Raw genomic sequence first — 19,786 nt, forward strand, 5'->3', positions numbered from 1 at the left:
TCTCTGTCTCTGTCTCTGTCTTTCTCCGATTCACTCGTACGGTTTCTCTCCTCTGCCTCTCCTCTTTTCCTTCTTTAACTTCTTCTTTTCTTTTTCATCCGATTCCTTCCTCCTCTACCCTCTTTCTCTACCACCTCCTCTCATTACGTATCGCTTTCGACATTACTGCCCCTTCCCATCCTCCTTCTCCTTCTCCTTTTTCTCCTACCTCTCCTTGGCGACACTTCCACCCACCCTATCACCCTTGTGCGTAAAACAAATCTTTTTGTCCGGCGGGCGATGGAAAGTATAGTGGAAGGGGAGGGACGCCGCGTACGTGGGGACACGAGAAATTCTCGTGCAACCGTTCGCCTGACTTAGCATGCGGTCTCGTCCGTACGTATCGACGGACCACTTTATTCCAATGAACCTCGGCGATTTCTCGGAGCCTTGTAGTACGTACTGCAAATAAGTTCCGAGTCGGGGATTTTATTATTTACCTTGCTGCGGGCGCACTAAAAATCGCGTAAGGAAAATTACGTCTCATTGTTGTCGTCGCGCAGACGACGCTCCTAATGCGTCGAGCGAGAAAGTTATTGTACATAAACTGGAGCTGTTTTATTTTTTAATTAGTGGTGTTTATGGCTCAGGCTTCTTATATTTTCTCAAGCATCGCCTATAAATGCCCATAATGGAATGACAATGAAAATTTTCTACGCGACGATTGTTGTAAATACTTCTTTTTCCCTGTCTCAATGAATTATCATTGGCTTATTAGCGGCAAACGTGCATCGCTTCATTATCGAAAGTAATGAACTAATGAGCTAATAATAATTTAGATTAGATGGAAGAAATGTAGGGTTTGCGAGCGAATGGAGCTATCGTAGTTTTGAAAGCCTTCGCTGTAGCCCGTAATTGGGCGTTCATGGCCATTTTCGCCCCGAATTTCTCTGAAAATTCTTACGAATTATCGATCGTCTTACTTAATAACGCGCTATTTTATTTCACTTGCACTTATTCGCTGTCTCGTACCGTAAGCTTTAATTCGACTTATCTCGTAATAAGTTTCGAGCTTTTTCTTACGACCGTAATTTCCTTAGCATTATTAGGCACGAAAGCCATGATATTTCATTATCGGTTAATCTTCAACAAATAAACGAGACAAACGAGGCAACGAACGGACGAGTGAATAAAGGAGACGAACGAACGAATGAACGAACAAACGAACAAACGAACAAACGAACAAACGAACAAACGAACAAACAAACAAACAAGCACATAAAGACATAAACAAACAATGAATGATAGAAACGAAGAAACAAAAAGTAAACTAAGCATCCCGGCATTATCTAATTCGGCTCTCGATGTCTAATTTTAGAAGGGAATTATGGTGATAATAAACAAGGATTATCCCAAGTTATCAAGAATAAACGATTTTCATTGCTCTATGTTTGTCGAAGAATCCAGAGTCTTACTCTCACGAATAAAGAAATAAAATTCAATTTCATTGCTCGCAGCTGCGTTAGGCTTCTTCTTAGTCTTTTCGCCCATGGAATAATTCAACTTTCCAAAGTTGAATGAACCACAGTCGCGCACTTTAGAATTAGACAAGTAAAAAAAGACACCAGGACGAGTCGTCCAAGAAAATATTATATAACGGAAAAGTCACTGCGACTCCTAGGAATGCGATGCCCCACGTCGTGACGTGCGTCGCACAAACGTTAAGATAACAATAGGAAGGATAATGTAAAAAGGTCGATGGAGCGTCGCCGTGGCACTTGGGATATTTGAAAAATCATAAAAAATTTATCACCCTAAGAGCCGATGGTGCAGCCGCTTTCGGTCATGGAGATCACAATAAACGTTTACCGGTTCCCAAGGGCAATGGGTGGGAGGGACGGCGAGAGAGGCGGTGAGGGGAGTACGGGAGACGCGCCGAACCGTGACGTTTTCGCCCTCGCCTTCCCAAAGGGACGAGGACTCGCGTGCGTGCTTATATAATCTCCACCTTATATAACGGGACGCGCGAGAACCAACGACTCATCAAATCCGTGCGCCGCTTACATTTTCCCCGCATTTTCCTGTGCAGCTCACGTAGCAGCACGTTTTTAGGGTATCGCTACGAGCGCACTCGCTCGGAATCCCGATTGATCAAATGAGGGGGGCGTCAACGTCTATCCGTCCGTCATAATGTGCACCTTACTCACAACGCCCTTTCCGTTCCCTTGCTTTCAGAGCTCGAATTTGGGACAGGAGCTGCTGGACAGGGTTTTCCGGCACCTCAATCTCCTGGAGACAGCTTACTTCGGACTACGTTATCTCGACCATGACAATCAAACGGTAATGTATCTACGCTGCTTTATCACGATCTAATTGCCGTTTCATAATCCAGGCTCTTTAAAGTGCCATTTAATTAACCAGCAAGGTGCAGCGTAATTTGCGATATAACGAATCGCCCGAGTCTGCCAATTATCGCGTAATTCCAAGAAAACGGACTCGGACCAAGAAATCGGTTAAGCGCGGCACAACGAAATGCCAACGGCTATTTATTATTGAAAAACCGATGCCAATGGAAGTTGAGATTAATCGCTCGTGGGGCGATTAACGCGATGAGAAATTTTTCGTTTTTCGTCATTGCTTCGGGACGCTGTGGCTTTGGCTCGTTGCACGCGGGGGACTTTCGCCTCCGATGGAGAAGGACGAAAGTCGCGAGCCACTCGCTCGCGTAAAATTAACAGATCTTTCGGGGCACCGTCGCCAAATGCAAATTGTCAATTTTGTTGGAAATCACCTTTTAATATAACGTAGGATTTACTTACGCACACGCGCTCGCTCGCCCGTTTGCGTGCACCGGGTTATATCAAGCAGGACGGTCCTTGAGATTTCTATTCGCATTTAATTTGATAATTTCCGCCGGCCTATCTGGGCGTCTCCGTTAATTGAATTCGTCCATAAAGTTCGACCGAATTTTCCAGCAATGGCTCGACCCGAGTAAGAAGATTGGCAAACAGCTCAAGCCGAAGAAGGGAGACATCAATCCAGACGCGCATACGCTCTATTTCTGCGTTAAGTTCTACGCGGCGGATCCCTGCAAGCTCATCGAGGAAATCACCAGGTATGTAAAGTAATGGTAGGATGACGACATTGGGCCGGCGACGATGTCGTGGTTTGCGTCCTCACTCCTGCTGTCGCGACTGATAAAGTCGTGATTAGCGCTTGTACTTAACGGCGTGCGAGGGTGGTCGAGGGATGGGCAGGGTGGGTGGAGGGGGGAGGAAGGAAGGAGGAGGTTAGAGAAGAGATTAGACCTTCAGCTTATCGTTAATAACGGCTCGTGGACAACGGAGCCGCCATTAATGCATGCGCGAATGGCGCGAAGGTAATTGCGCGACCCGCGCCAAAAAAAAAACGAATGGCGCTTGTCCAAAACAAAAAACAAAACAAAAACAAAAAAAAAACAAAAACAAAAACGAACCTGACGGGCGATTACAGCAAAGGACAAGGTCATCGAGGAAAGGAAGGAAAGGATGCTTCGCGCGGCATGCCAAGGTCGCGGGATGGAACTCCGCTGCCCCCGAGGCTCTCGGCAATTAACCGACGGGGGCTGAAAGGGCGTCGGTGGGTCAGCGTCGATTATCTAAACGAAAAGCAAAATTATAGGAGAGTTGGCCATGAGGATGATCCGACTGCAGGAAAGAAAGCAGACATTTTAAAACGCTGTCCAGTTCATATTCTTCTAACCTCCCCTCCCCCTCTACCGTTCCCCACCACGATCCCATCCAATCCCATTCGATCCCCGTCCTTCACCACACACACTCTCATCGCCTCTCCCTCGTCGGCATCTATTCTGTCGTTTATTACTTCGTCTCTCCTCCACCTCCTCGCTGCGAATTGCACTATATTTCATTTCCTCGATCTTTCACCCGTCTTTTCCTTTATTTATGAAATCGTTTATTTGCTTTCTGGGCTTATCTGTGTCAGAAATCGAATGTTTCTTCCTCGTGCCTTCGATGCCAACCTCATTATCCGCGAAATACAAATCGCGGAAGTCTTTTTATTAAGCAAATATGCTGTTGATACGAAGAGGGCTACTTGTAAGCTAAGGACAATACATACGTTAGTCGCACGAATATATCGCGATTATTCGTTGTCGCTTGTTATTTCGTACTCTTATAACTCTGCGATACTTAAAAACGTCGAATGCACGGAAATAGAGGAAAACTCTGCGAGTTGGCATTATAGGCAAAAATATTCCAACCTTGCGTGAAAGCGGACGAAACTTTCATTCTACTTTGCCGAGCAGAGAATATCGAAAATATTAGCTATAAATAAGTGGAGATTTAAGGTTGTTAGTTCGTTCGTTGGCTAATACCTCTACAAAGTGATTAAAATTTATCGAAATTTTGAACATCCTTCGCCATCGGATAAAGCAAAAAATTCTATTACACGCATTTTACTGCGTAAAAAGATTTTTATCCAAAATGTTGTGATGAATAATGTAACTGCTGCAGCTGATCAATGGCAATACGGTGAGTTGAAAAGCAGTTGACAGACGACACGGATTTCCATAAAAATTTTTTTATTATCGAAAGATAAATATTTGCAGTAAGGATAATTGTTAAATATTATTTAGTTTAAAAGAGAAATGGCACATTTAATTAATCGGTAAGTGAATAATTGGTTGTTGCTCGCACGCATACATACGTAATTGGACTAAGACAAGAAATTTTGCTTCTCACTTTATGAAGTATATAATACACTAAAATTGTTAAAAATAAAAGTAAAGTAGATTATTCAATATGCGATGCGATGGCAATTTCGTCTTGCTTTCTCGTAATTCACATAAATATATATATATATATATATATATATATATATATATATATAATGATACTTTGTAAGCCGTTAAGTGTATGCAAAGCTTGAGTAAATCAATATTGTGAAAATCCGAGAGTGAGTGAGTGAGTGAGTGAGTGAGTGAGTGAGAGAGAGAGAGAGAGAGAGGGAGATAGCTTATTGGAAGATGCATTCTCAACAAGTAATTTGTAAATACATGCCGTTTATAATCGATTGCTCACATAATGACGCGACGTCGTAGCGAAAAGCTTATATGAATGATGATACAAAATTCATTGAGACGGCATTTCAATTTTTATCGATGCTCGGCATCTGTTACAGCTCGCGCATTAACAATTACTTGGTAATTAGAAATGAAAATAAAAGAAGCCTTCAATATTAGCCTTCGGATGCTGAATAATGTAGCGCATTAAATAGATTGTCGAAGAAACGAATCTGGCATGTAGACGATGTACCAAATAACGCTGTATCTAATATAATAATGCATTTGGAGAAAGTCATTAAAAATGCAAGGAATTTCTCATGGGTCGCGCGTATAATGAACAAGCAGTCTGGGAGCATTGGCTTTCCATTCAGAAATAAGCCCGACATTCATTATTATTAGCCAACTAGAAATCGAAAGAGTCGTCGAGGGCCGCGCGGATGTGCGACGATCCCCATTGATTCTCCCCATCCACGATGTTATTATTCCCTTTGAGACTTATATCGTTATCGCTCGTCCCATTATTAATTCCGCGCTCGGATAGGTGCGTGCGCGTGTGTGTGTGTGGCTGAAGCGCGACGCGACTCTATCGGCTCGCGGCACGGGGCCGCATTCAGCGACTCGTCCCACGAATCCGTGCGGCCACGGCCGCTGGAATCAATCAATATCCGCGGCCGATCGATCCCAATCAATTAATCAGTAACGGCTATCCTACCCCTCCGATAATTCCGTAATTTTTCATTTCTCGCCGCGCGTCTTTCGGGAACTCGGAATAAGAGTTTAGATGAATGCTGGAAGGAGCGAGGAGCGCCGATGGGCGATCGATCGCGTCGAATCCCAAGCACTGACCTCGCGCACGTTAATCCTGAAATCGATGAGCCAGCGACGCCACTTTGGGACGATGATGTACAGCGTGTGCGCACCCGGGCACGTGTAATTGCTTTTATGACTCGGCTGCTCGGTACTCTCGATGGGGTGATCTTTCATTGCCAAGCATCGCGGCTAATCCGTTAAGGGACTGCTGTCACATTGTGGAGGTCTGCTGCCACTGAGAACGTCGGACCATCTAAAATGTTACTTTACTTTTTAGCATTAAAAGCTATTATCAATTCCGTAATAATTATCAATTACTTTATTGCGGCTGTGGCGTGTTTTTGGTAAAAGGAGCACACACAGACACACACGCGCGCGCACTCTCATTCTCTCTGTCTCTCTCTCTCTCTCTCTCTGTCTCTCTCTCTCTCTCTCTGTCTCTCTCTCTCTCTCTGTCTCTCTATCTCTCTCTGTCTCTCTCACTCACTCACCCAGTCTCTCCCCGCTTCAAATCACTGGCCTGTAAATATAATATTCATTTAATTCAACGACTTTCTTTGTATTTGTAACATACTGCCGTGCTTTATATTACACCAGTTTCCGCTTTATTCGTGGCGTGAATGTAGTCGGAAACATATAATGTTTCGAATATGTAAATTCTGTTTATACTTGTAGCTGTCGATGTGATATCTCACTTCACATTCTTCCTCTAAAAAGCATATTTCTATTTTAATTCGAAGAATCTAACAATGGGCGCCAGCCCCATTGGCAAATGCATTATAATTTATACATTTCGTAATAATTGGTTGAAAACTTAAATGTATTTGAAATTCAAAATTACGTACAATTTGCGCTGGCAGTGCTGCTATGCAGATATTTTAATATGGTTTTTGTTTTGATTTTTATGATTGTACAGAAGGCATTATTTGAATAATAAATGTAAATCATCGGCTAAATTTTTCTCGTCGAATAATCCATCAATTATAATGACTTTTATTATTAGTATTGTAAACGCATAAAAATGCAAAAATGTAATAAGAAAAAAAATATATGAAATACAAGCAACGATGTTTAATATAAAATGACAATAATTAATATAATGATAATAATAATCAATAAGATGAAAAACAAGAAGAGGATGAGGAAGAAGACGGAATGAAATAAATAGAAGAAAAGAATATCGCCTGTAATAATTATGATTTCAATTTGATAGAGATACGTTATTACTGGTAATTCGAGGACTGTTAATATAAATTGTAAAATAGTGAAGTATTAATTCAGTAATTATGGATGTATTAAAAGACCGATGATATATTTATAACATTTATTATTTATTTATTTATTTATTTATTTATTTTATTTTATTTTATTTTTTTTTTTTTTCGTTGAACCTTTTATTTTCATATTAAATATAAAAGTTTAAAAATCGTTGAGCTGTATTATCGATAAAAGTCCATGGAAATGAAAAGAGTTTATATAGTGCTGGATTAATACATCCGTGTGTTATGCTTAAATCTTCCTATAAATTTACAAATAAATTTTCCGACAATCAATACCAAATATCACTCTGAAAATATTTGAATTCCCCGCACTCATTTAAAAAGGATGATTAGGACTTTAGGTCTGGCTGCTTATTATTCATTCGATTAGCGTGCAATTTCTAACTGACTTTCAATGCAGTTAGTGCAAATTTACGCTTATTTAGTATGTAAATAAAATGAAAATTTTCATTTCTAACAGGTTTACTTTAACAAGCCCACTTCGGATGAGCTTATCTATATATATTTCATACGTATAATCACTAAAAATTCATATCACAATTCATTAGACAAGCTTACCGCAGCGATTTCGGAATCACTGAATTTGCCGAGGAATTATTATTAGCAATTAATTTTATCGACCTTACAATTATGTACGAATATTCTTGTTTCTGGGACCCTACTTTCTATTATGACATTTGCAATAAATTTCATTGTCGGCCTTAATTTAGTCTATAAGGATTATTCCCGTAATTTTCCCAAAGGAAACATTATTCATTATCTTGTTTCAGATATCAATTTTTTTTGCAAGTCAAGCAGGATATACTTCAAGGAAGACTTCCGGTTTCTTTTGACCTTGCCGCTGAACTTGGTGCTTATGTCGTACAATGTAAGTAAATATTTTACACACGCGAGTAAATACATACACAGCGCGAAAATATCTAATCTTCTTTTTCTCGAACGTAGCAATAAAGGTGTGTACGGTAATGCAGGCAAACTATAGTTTGTACTTTTTAAATGATCCATGAATCACATAATTTCATTATAATAATTTTACGGCTATTGTCAATTACTTACATGGCTTTTCAAATAATAATTATTTAATACAATAAAAAAAAAAATAAAAAAAAAAAAATAAATAAATAAAATAAAATAAAATAAAATAAAATAAAATAAAAATGAAAATAACATTAAATTCGCTCTCATCTACTAGAATACATTAAATAGGATATTATTAATTAGTGGTGAACCCTTAAAGATTCCCTTCCTTCTCACATTAAAGTTCTTACTTATTCGATTGCTCACAATTATAAATTATTTCAATAATGAATAGATTACCTTGCTACATTTTTATTTGAAATACGGATAAATAAATTAATGGCATTCCAATAAATGTCTGTTAATATTGTAGAAATTTTTACGAATCAACGTCCTTCGATATTGCAAAAATCCGTATAAATTGAAATACATATGCGGCATCGTTATGAAATATTTCAAATGCCAAAAACAAACCAATTCAATTTAATTTTAATTAAATTATTAACAGAATGTCGAATGAAATTTTTAATTCTCGTCTCTTTTCTTTCTATCGTTCATTTTCTTCTTCTTTTTCATTTGCTTCAGTTTTTGTAAAACATCAGGAAAAGTCTACTATTAACTGCGCGAGTACGCCTACGCGCGCGCGCGCGCGCACACACACACACACACACACACACACGCACACACGCGCGCGCACGCACGCAAACACTAGCAGGCGCATATCAATGCACGTCGTCCGTATTCAGTAAATAGTAAAAGTTTTTAAATCATTGCGTCACCAACTGCCAGTATTTTAAAGTTTTACCGAGCCTGTTTTAAAGCACGAATTACGTTAAATATATTTGCCGCTATCGATAATTATTAGTACATCTCGTACTACTAAATATGAATAGTTATTGATTCGTATGGCCTCGAAAGGTAGATTGTTGTTGTACACGTGGAAGTGGGCAAGTTGAGAAATTTATGGCTCGGTAGTTTAGTTATAAAAAAAAAAAAAAAAAGAAACCAAAAAAAACCACAACAAAAACAATAAAACAGAACGAACTAAAAATATCGGGCATTACGATTACATAAAGATAGATATGCAATTAAAAAGGATACATTCATTATTGTATCAAATTATGCTGTAGTCGTATAAAATAAAATATATTCGATAAAGTTATAATTATAAACGACCGAGTTCCCATGACACGCGGTTAAAACATCGACAGGACGAAATTGATATTACTTCATTATGATTAATACAGAGGCGTGCAACACGGCTTAATGAAACATAATAATTGCTGGATGGGTGGTTGGGGGTTGGTCGGAGCTGGAAGGACTGCAGAGGTGGATAAGCTATTTCACTCGCACGACGACGCTCATTCGTTGATTTATAAATGGCAAATGCCGTGGCATAATAAGCAATACTTTAATGGACAAAATTCTGGATTAATTCGTGGAGTCTATCGCACATTCTGGGCTATCTACCTAGGCATCCACCGAAAAATCAATCACATTAGAATTTCGCTGCAACCGGTAATTTCGCGAATTAATGGGAAGTCGAAAATTCGCAGGGGCAAAGGAAGGCGGTCCGTTAGCGAATCAGTCGGATTAAAAGATCGACGGTAATAACTATAAAGAAATATCCGCTGCGAGAGCATATGGGCAATGGCTGTCGTTGAATGGCCATGGAATCGCATCAATAAGAACAAAGAGCAAGCTCTTTCCCGGCTGAGCGCACGCGGGGCCAAACGAGGAAAGGGCAATTTCCCGTACGTTAATCATTGTATACGAAGGCGCGCTCGCGCGACTGACTCCACACACGAGCACATTCAGCGCTTTCCCATGCGGAGAAAAAGCCGGTTTTTCGGTTAGCCAGGGGTGGTAGCGGGTTGAGGAGGAGATAGAGGAGGAGATAGAGGAGGAGAAGGTGGAGGAGGAGGTGGTGGTGGTGGTTGCGGTGGGGCGTGTGGGAGGCCGGCCCCTTTCATCCGCTCGTCTTCATCGGCTCTTTTTGGCGCCGAGTGGCGCCGAGAGTCCGTCGTCCAGGTTGCCGCGGCATCGCGATGCGGCCCCGATGCGCGCCGTCCAAAGAACAAAGACACGGGCCATTCATCAAGCGAGCCTTTTGACACGCGCGATGAGACGCAAACAGGCGCGTATCTCTATTTGCCCAGACTTTGAATCTCGCTGGGCAGATACGAGTAATACGCGGGCGGCGGGAGGGCAGCGATGGCGGCTTTAGCCTTTTTTCAGGGCTCCTCTCCGCCCCCACCCCACTCGACGCTTACCTACTACGACGTTTCTTCTTCTTTTTTTTTCCCCTTTCATTCATTCTTTCTTTCTTTATTTCTTTCTTTATTTCTTTATGCCGTCTCTCGCTCTTCTACTCGGCTCTTTTCCCAAGCGCACTTTTCCCTGCGGGAGATAAGAAACTTTCGCTCTAATTCCAAGGGGAGTAATGGAAGAGAAGTCGTTTTTACGGTTTCTAATCTGCTTTATGTTTACCCGTTCATTGACTTGGCGCGCCCGCGGCCTCCCTATATTTTTCCTGGCTTTTAACTTATTTGACGATTTTTTTTTCCCAGACTCCGTCATCCCCCTCCCTTTCCTCGCCTTTACTCCACGTAGCGGCGCGGTTTTGAGATGTCGTCCGCCGATTACTTCCTCTTTCAACCGCGGCAGCAGCCTCCCTCGACCCCCTCGTCCATATACACCGCACACACTCCTCCCCCTCCCCGCCGCTTACCAGCCCCTTAACCGGCAACCCTCGTTCAACATGATCGTCCAGGATCTTGATAGGCTGTGGCGCGGTACGCGAAATTCAATTTTCCCGATCGTAGAAACGTCGCTGCTCCGTTTGGCCAGACTAACTTATGCCTCCATACTTTTTCTCTCTTTTTTCTTCGCCTTCGCTCGCCGGCATTAAAAGCTCGCGTACGCGCTCGTGAAAAGTATGCAAACCGAGTGCGTTTCTAAGCGTCGAGAAAGTCGCATTGTGACTATTTTATGCTAACGCGTTGCGCGCCTGTTAAACAAAAAGCTAGCGAACACTTGGAGTAGGAATACCATTTAGAATATTTATTTATAAACTTTTTTCCCCGTTTTAATCATCCGTATCCATTATCAAAGTGCTGTCTACTATCGGGTGCTTTTTAATTTATCAGGATTGCCGTTTTTTCCTTCGCTACCCAAACACGGATAATTGCAATTTTTCTAAGTTGAATTTAATTTACGCTAAAATGAATTTTGTTAACGAAACTGATCAAATACGCTTTACAAAATAGCGTCGCTCAGCCAATACGCTAATAAATTCGAGAATTAGACTATCCGTGAAATAGCGAGCGCTCACTCGGCCGTAATCGTAAAAACAAATACTAAAATTGCAGATTGACCGCGCACATTTATTTCACAATGAATGAAAACAAATATAGAATATTCATTAGAGTTGTCGAATATTTACGGCTACTCGCTCAAGTAATTTCAACATGTTTAAGCGATAATGTTTCGTTATACCAAACATCTCTAAAGCACAAGGCTAAAGACTATATCCATTAAATTATATGCAATTATTTAAACTTAAAATAATGTATCAAAGCTTTCCATTCGGCCACTCGAAAGCCGAAAGTAAATCATACGTTGCAACGGATAATTTGAAATTCTGGCCATACTTTTTATTCCCATAGTCCTTCTAGTATCATATGGACGTCCTTTGTTCGTGTTTATCATTCAATTAAACGTTCTTTAGGGGGGGGGGAGCTGGAGGAGGGGAATCTCTCAATTAGGTAATCATTCGGGCATCTATTTGATCGAGCCATTTGAATTGAATTGAAACGAAAGATATCAATATACGAATACGTAGATTTGTAAATTCACAAGCGAGGGCGTGTGCATGCACACGTACATATATTTCAAAGGACAGGATGTATGTATATACACGGTAGCAGCGAGGCGTAAAACAAACTTTTTCGAGCTTATTTGTCGAATGGATCTAAAAAATATATATATATATATATATATATATAAAAAAAAAAATAAATAAATAAATAAAAAGAGAAGGAAAATAAAATAAAATAAAAAATTAAATAACAATGAATTTCCAGCCGAACTCGGTGATTACGATCCGAGGCGCCACTCCTACGGCTATGTATCCGAGTTCAGATTTCTGGCGAATCAAACGTCGGAGCTCGAAGCACGGATAGTCGAGTTACATAAAACTCTAGTGTAAGATAATAGTTTTCATTAAATGGGCAATGGGCCGTGTCGTCGCTCACTCGGGACTTTGGACGGTTTCGTTCAAAGTATCTCGTGAAACATAAAAGACGTCCGAGAGGTAAAAAAAGAAGAATATAAGAAAAAAAGAAAGGCAATCATCGATCGAACGTCCAAGCCCGATAATTCATGGTTTCGGGTTTCCGTGTCAAAAGACCCTCGACGCACCTCTTACGATGATTAGCCTACGACCCATCGTCACCATTCGAATGTCTTTTATGTAAGCGAGCCGTCACGACGCAATGACCCGGCTCCTAATAACCGAATGCCGCACTCTTATAATTCTGTATGTCATTTGTCCCATTTAGAGGACAGTTACCATCAGCCGCAGAGCTGAATTACTTGGATAAGGTGAAATGGCTGGAGATGTACGGCGTCGATCTTCATCCGGTACTGGTAAGATATAACAATGACTCATTATATCTCGGCGACCGAGCCACGCATGACAATGATGATGATGATTATGATGATAATGATGATAATGATGATGATGATTTTGATGATGATTATGATGAATTTGTGTGAAAAAAGGGGGAGGACTGCGTCGAATACTTTCTCGGTCTGACGCCAAGCGGCATTATTCTCCTGCGCAACAAGACCAAAGTCGGCAACTATTACTGGCCGCGCATCAACAAAATCTACCACAAAGTAAGTCCCCCACTTTAATTATCCCAATAAGCGCGCCACCACCGCTGTCGTTGCCGCCTCCGTCGCCGCCGCCGCCGCCAGCACCGACGCACTGGCCGCAAAGCCCAATTTCGCATTAACTAACCGATTCGGGAGCGGAGATCGGACTCGCCATTTTACTACCGGCGACCGACCACCAATAAGCACCCGCAACATTATTAACCCTAATAACTCAGTGAGCCGAACTCAAAGCCTCGTACTTCCTCTCGCCGCCACAGGGCAAGTACTTCATGCTGCGGGTGAGCGAGAAGAACTCGGCCGACCGCACCCACGGCTTCGAGACGCCATCCCGGGGCGCGTGCAGCCACTTATTCCGCTGCTGCATCGATCATCAGGCCTTCTTTCGGCTGATGGCCACGGGGCCGCCGCCACTGAGCCCGTACTCCCGCTTCCGGTCCTACAGTCCGCCGATGAGCGCCGCCGCCTGCGCGGCCATTGGCGAGAAGCAGCAACAGGTATGATAAGAATCGCCTTGCCGGCCTCGCGCCCCACCTATGGCCAACCACTACCGTAGCATCTTCCTACCTTATGGCATTGTCGTCAAAGAGGCCGTTGTCGTTTGAGCAACGATGTTGATTTATAGGAGAACGACTCTAGCCGATGTGTTAGGCACTTTATAGTTAAGGGATCAGTAATAGGGTTTGGCACGATGGGCACGGCCCTAATGACGCTGAGCACTCTGTTTGCATTGTTTACAACATTTCTCACTCGTCGTTTCATCCGGCTCGATAGACTTGAATAATCCGTATAAAATAAAGCGCAGAGTGCGAGTTTAATCGCTATTATAGCGCCAAGAAGTTTAGTATTTCGTAATTAAAAGGGATTTTCAATTGGCTCTCTCATCGACGTTGCTCATTCGACACGCAATTAATCAAATTTTCCAGCATTCCGTTCTATATGCGATAGCACCTGTCGAGCACCAACAGCTTGAAAAACAAATTTTATTATTATTATACGGGCTCGTGTGTAAATGGATCCCGAAGTGCGCCGAGTGATGCGAAACGTAAAAACCAAAGGGTCGCGAATGTCAGATAAAAGTTAGATGAAACTTGACAATAAACAATGAATTGGTATTGGATTACAACGTCCGTCCTGGAAAATATTCTAAACGCCCGATTACGAGGAACAATTAATAAGGATTAATCGAACACGATTTCACCAAATCACGGTTAATTAGATATTATAATTACCAGTCGATTTGTGTAAACGTGTTATAAGACTCAAAATCGAATGAAAAAAAGGACGCTCACGCGCGAGCACACACTGGCATTTAGTCTCTGAGCCTTGTAACATGTACTGTCTGTCTGTCCTGTTTGCACGACTCGACTCACAATTATCATATAGATATATATATATATATATATATATATATATACATATATATATATATATATACGTATCAATACTAGATAGATATTGGCGTATTAAGTTTTTCAAAATTGCTTTAATGTACGAGGCGTATCCGTATGGCCAATATCCATAACCGGATGGATCGAGCTCTGGAAATGAATCATAATATTAGGACTTCCTATGAATAAATATGTCCGCACGCATGAATATATATATATATATATATATATATATATATAGTCAGCCGGGAGTAATTATATGTCCTCGGGAATAATCGGGCTATTTAAAGTGCAAGACCGCTAAGCAATTAATCTGACATCGGTGTACGATATGGGTTTGGGCGTATGCCCGGGGCCGCGCACCTTTTAGCAAATAAGAGAAGGAACGTTCGTCCCCCGAGAGATAAATCGTTCGCGCTGCCTGGGGACGGACACTCGACCACCAAGGCTCGCTCCTTTGTACCGTCATAAATCGCGGCCGTATAACAACGTTTCTAACGCCGAGGACAGCCGAGCGGCTTGAGGCGCATGGCCCAACCGAGCTTCCAGCGGATGCCCAGTCGCCGAGCCCAGCGGCGAGTCGTCGAGGGTCAGGAGATGGTCGCGGGTTTCGTCGAGGGGCCGAGCACTCAGGCGGCCCAGGGGCCCCCTATCGGCCAGAGCCAGAACTGCCTGGCTCACGGGGGCAGCGTCGCCTCGCGAAACAACCCGAGTCCCAGGAGCACGAGGAGCGCACCCTGGACCCAGAGCCAGCCGAGAGGCCTCTATACCTCCTCGAGCCCGAGGTCTGTCAGATCCTGCGGCACCGCACCAGCTGTAAGTTCTCTGTCACTCTTAGTGCATCCCTCTCGTCAACGTCTCTCCCCACCTCTTTCTCTCTCTCTCTCTCTCTCTCTCTCTCTCTCTCTCTCTTCTGAAACTTCAATCGGATATTTAGAAATTTGGGGAGGGAGAGTGTGGAGGTGAGTCGCTACTCGGTTACTGTTCCAATGGCTTCATCAAACTTCGCGTTAGAGACATTTCTTGGGGTTGACGATTCGGTGTGCCAAGTATCATCATCAAAAAGTCTGGATTGTAATAGAAAAAGGACCGACGACGACGACGACGACGACGACGACGACGACGACGATAATAATAATTAATGCTAATGATTAACGATGGGCTGGTATGAATGTAAGCGCAGGCAGGGCATTTCGGATGACAGGGGTTGCGCCAAATTGAGGAGAAGAGGAGGCGACACGATGTTTATCAGCCTGGAGAGGGAGGGGGATAGAGACGTTTGCCCTTTTGCGTAATTGTCAATGTTCTCACGAGCGGTTGAATGTTCAAGCTCCTGAATCGACTGAATCGAAGGAGCAGCTCGGTGGAGAGTCAGAGTTCCGCTGATAGTCATAGCCGAGGGCATCGGCGAAGGAGTCATAGTCGAAGCCACCGGAAGCACAATCGCCATTCCGATTGCGAGTCGCAACTTTCCCGTGGCTCGACGCAAAAGTCCGGGCACAGGAAGCACCGCCGAAGACATAGAAGTTCCCGGCACTCCAAGTAACGCCCACTACTTATATATCCAAGCTTATCCACTTCTACCATCTCACCTTGGCTTTTAATATCGAAAGTCATTTTAGCCGCTGCGCGAATTCCTTATGCGGTTGTGCGCTCTCACCCATTTTTTCTCGAATTATTTTAATTGCAATTTTCCTAATTCCCGTGACGCGGTATTAGAGCCAAGACAATGATGTTTAATGATATAATGTTGCCCGGCATTGGTTTTACCAATTAAATTCATTGACGGCTCGTCGCGAAATTTGCGCGTTAACTATCGAGCTCGAGCGAATTTCGTAAATAGCGTTTTAAATTAATTCAATTGTTTAATGAGGTTTTTAATTGTAGTAGGCACGAAATGGTCGACTCTGCGCCACAGTGGCGGGAGGCACAGCGGCGGAAAGGCGAAATAATCCAAAGGGCCGTTGTGAGTAGTGTTTTTATAATTTTTGTTATGCTACCGCAGCAGCTCGTTGTGCACGAGCAAATATATAAACATTATTTCAAAGTTTAATATTATTTTCTTTTATTCTTCATTACTCAATACATTCAGATCAGCACGACCGAGCCGAGAAGGAGGCACAGAAGCAAGCACAGGAGTCCCTCTTCTAAACACGCCTTACCGGACGAGTTGAGAAAGTAAGATTTTAACTTTTAAGCGGGTTTAAACAAATTACGGGTTAAGACACTTCGGAGTAACTGATACGGTAATTCGAAGATTTGAGATGAACGACAGTGCCACTGAAACAAGGAATTAAGAAATTCGTGAGCTCGTATTAATAATAAATCAGTGGACTGGCAAAAAATGCCTCTCACTATTCGTTATTTAAGCTTAAATAATTATTTGCGGTCATGGGCCGCGGATTTTCAATAACAAAATTGCCATGTTAACAATGGTATAAATCTCCTTTTCCATTATATTATTGAATAATATTGTGTTTACGACACGTGAATAATAATGTATTACGTATCCCGCCCCCCCCTCCCCCTCCCTCCGCCAGACACTTGGAGTTCAGCCTAGTCGACACGTCGGGCATGAGCGAACAGCAGCGCCGTGAAATCGCTTACACAGTCGTCCAGTCTCAACTCGCTCATCATCGCCAGCAGCAGCAGCTTCATCATCAGCAACAGTTGCAACAGCAGCAGCAGCAGCAGCAGCAGCAGCAGCAGCAGCATCCGCAACAACAGCAACAACATCAGCAGCAACAACAACAGCAACAACATCAGCAGCACCAGCAACAGCATCAGCATCAGGCACATCAGCATAATCGCCACTACCAAATGCCACCGCCATATCAGCAACAAAATCAACAGAATCACCAGCAGCAGAATCAACAGAATCACCACCACCAGCAGCAACAACAGCAACATCAACATCAGCAGCATCAACATCAGCAACTCCAGCAACAGCAGCAGCAGCAGCAGCTGCTGCTGCAGAATCAACATCAGATGACTCACGGGTTGCCTGCATATTGCGCGTCCCCGACCAATCAGGGCGTGCTTCAGGCGAGCAACTCGCACTTGGATGAGGTGGTGGATACCGCCTCGTCAGCGGCTAGGTACGATGATCTCAAGACGGCCTGCAAGCTCCAAAACAATCATCCTTCGAACCTGGAGGATGACACGGGATCCGTAGTCATTGTTTGATATTTATGTATGCGTGTGCGTGAGCTTGCGTGACTGGTTGTGTGCGAGAGAGCGAGAGGGCGAGAGAATGAGAGATGGAGAACGAGAGATACAATATGCAATACAAGCCTTCTACTTCTTTTACCTTTTGTGTATTACTTTTATTCTTTAACACTCTCTTCATGTATTGTTTGTTTAACTGAAACGTAATATTACGCGGTCATTGTTTTCTTATTTGTATGTCGGTAGATCTACACACAATTATACACACGGACACATACACAGGCACGGAAACGGACACATACGCGCGCAAAACACCAACATTCATGCTAGACCCAAGAGCGCATACACGCACTGTGACACACTCCCACCTACTCGCCCACACACGCACACGGCATATTTATATTCGGCTCCGAACAATTATCATAGTATGCCCTGTCAATGTATTTGTGCTTTGATGAAAATATTGCTGCTCGAGTTGTATCTGTTCTGGATGTAAAACTTTTTTTTTTAGCCTGCTGTGTATTTTAACGGTAAATGAGTATTTTAATGTAGTGCTCTGTCGACTAAATTAACCATATTTTTGATTTTTAATTAGTTACTTTAGTTGTTAAAATTTATAGCTATTTCCAAGGCAGACCAATTTTATAAAAGTGGTAATGTATTTCATCATCGTGTTGTCAATCACATGGTCGCCTCACAGATCTCTCGAAAATTACTCAAAGATATATTATAATTTATGCAAAACAAAATGATACTTGATACAATTTAGTTATAATAATAACTAATCGTACGGTGCTAATGATTATTTTTGAGAGTATTTTCGAGCCGATGAGTGGACTTGACTTGCAAGAGTGACAGCAACGTGCATGCTTCATAACATTTATCTTAGTTGTAATGTTACTTATTATAGTTATTATTATTATTTTTTATTTATTTTTTTTTTCACATATTTTTTATATGAATTAAATCGTGTATAAGCATGTATGTATTACTTTGGTCTCAAGCATGTGATTCTTCGGTTTATTTATTTGAAAAAGCATGATATAATCATTTACACAAGTCCCAAATAAATCACTACTTGCTGTTAAAGCCGTAAAGGCACATGACGAACTTGTGTATTTATTTTTATCGATTGATGATTATTGGCTATCCTGGACACGGTGTATGAGTAAATTGGGTAAACGATTGCCCATATCAAATTTCCGTTTCATTCAATCTCAAATGAAATGATACCTCACCTATCCTAATCCCAAAAAGAGTTGTTTCAAGAATCCTTCAATACTTTGTAACGGACATTTGTTGAGCATCTATTTGGAACATTTATTTATTTATTATTATTTTTTCTTTTTTAATAATTTATATACTTTCAATATTCATACCGTAGCATAAAATTATTGTTAAACTTTCGTAAATTAATTACTTTTGTTTATTAACACAGTAATTAGTGTGGGTAGTTTACGATATTGTGATTAATAATATTTTTCAATGTTTCATCAATGGGTGTGAGATATCAATTTTATTCTTTTTCATATTCATTAGTTTTTCAATATTCAATTTCGATATTCTCGATATCGCATGAGATTATAAATCATTTTGTGTACATTATATTATTAATTCAGTCATATATATATATATATATATATATATATATATATACGAATAATGTGCACACTATGTCACAATAATTCAATCTGCAATTTATTTTAATCGCCGCGTACAAAAATTTTTTCCATAAATTTGCCAACTTCGTTCAAAAGACATATTATTCAGCAAAATAACTTTCAACATTACGATTGAATTTATGAGCTTAAATTTACTGCTTATCAATGTTTTTTTTTTTTCTATTGAAATTTATATTTTATAATAATATTTTTACGGGAAAAAAAGTTGAAAATTATTGTTTGCTTCCATTTTTGTCTTTTTTTTTTTTTTTCATTTTATTTATATCTTACGTTTTTTCAAATGAATGAAAAAGAAAAGATTGATAATTGTACTTCAATGCTTTAATTGCGAAACTTAAATATAAATAATTGAGTGCTCGTAGGATTATGTTAATTATAAGAACTTGGACAATACATAAACAAAATAATTTATTAAAATTGAGTAAAGTCAGTTATCGTTTAAAGTTATAAATCTATAAATTTTATTCATTTTACTAGACATATATAAAGAAAATTTTG

The 19,786-nt window shown here is 41.2% G+C and overlaps 1 protein-coding gene across 1 annotated transcript in view; it reads left to right on the plus strand.

Moving 5' to 3' along the window:
• The window catches only part of LOC105364319 (band 4.1-like protein 4), a 69,958-nt gene that overhangs the window by 44,510 nt on the left and 5,662 nt on the right, over window positions 1-19,786 (plus strand). The window contains exons 3-15 of the mRNA XM_011502216.1: window positions 2,215-2,319; window positions 2,955-3,094; window positions 7,902-7,999; window positions 12,234-12,354; window positions 12,711-12,798; window positions 12,934-13,050; window positions 13,308-13,544; window positions 14,949-15,254; window positions 15,769-15,980; window positions 16,326-16,404; window positions 16,531-16,616; window positions 16,979-17,312; window positions 17,469-17,536. Coding sequence (XP_011500518.1) covers window positions 2,215-2,319; window positions 2,955-3,094; window positions 7,902-7,999; window positions 12,234-12,354; window positions 12,711-12,798; window positions 12,934-13,050; window positions 13,308-13,544; window positions 14,949-15,254; window positions 15,769-15,980; window positions 16,326-16,404; window positions 16,531-16,616; window positions 16,979-17,312; window positions 17,469-17,536 — 1,991 coding nt within the window. The remainder of the gene's footprint in view (window positions 1-2,214; window positions 2,320-2,954; window positions 3,095-7,901; window positions 8,000-12,233; window positions 12,355-12,710; window positions 12,799-12,933; window positions 13,051-13,307; window positions 13,545-14,948; window positions 15,255-15,768; window positions 15,981-16,325; window positions 16,405-16,530; window positions 16,617-16,978; window positions 17,313-17,468; window positions 17,537-19,786) is intronic.

This window comes from Ceratosolen solmsi, unplaced genomic scaffold (assembly GCF_000503995.2).
Source record: "Ceratosolen solmsi marchali unplaced genomic scaffold, CerSol_1.0 scaffold31, whole genome shotgun sequence".
NCBI lineage: Eukaryota > Metazoa > Arthropoda > Insecta > Hymenoptera > Agaonidae > Ceratosolen > Ceratosolen solmsi.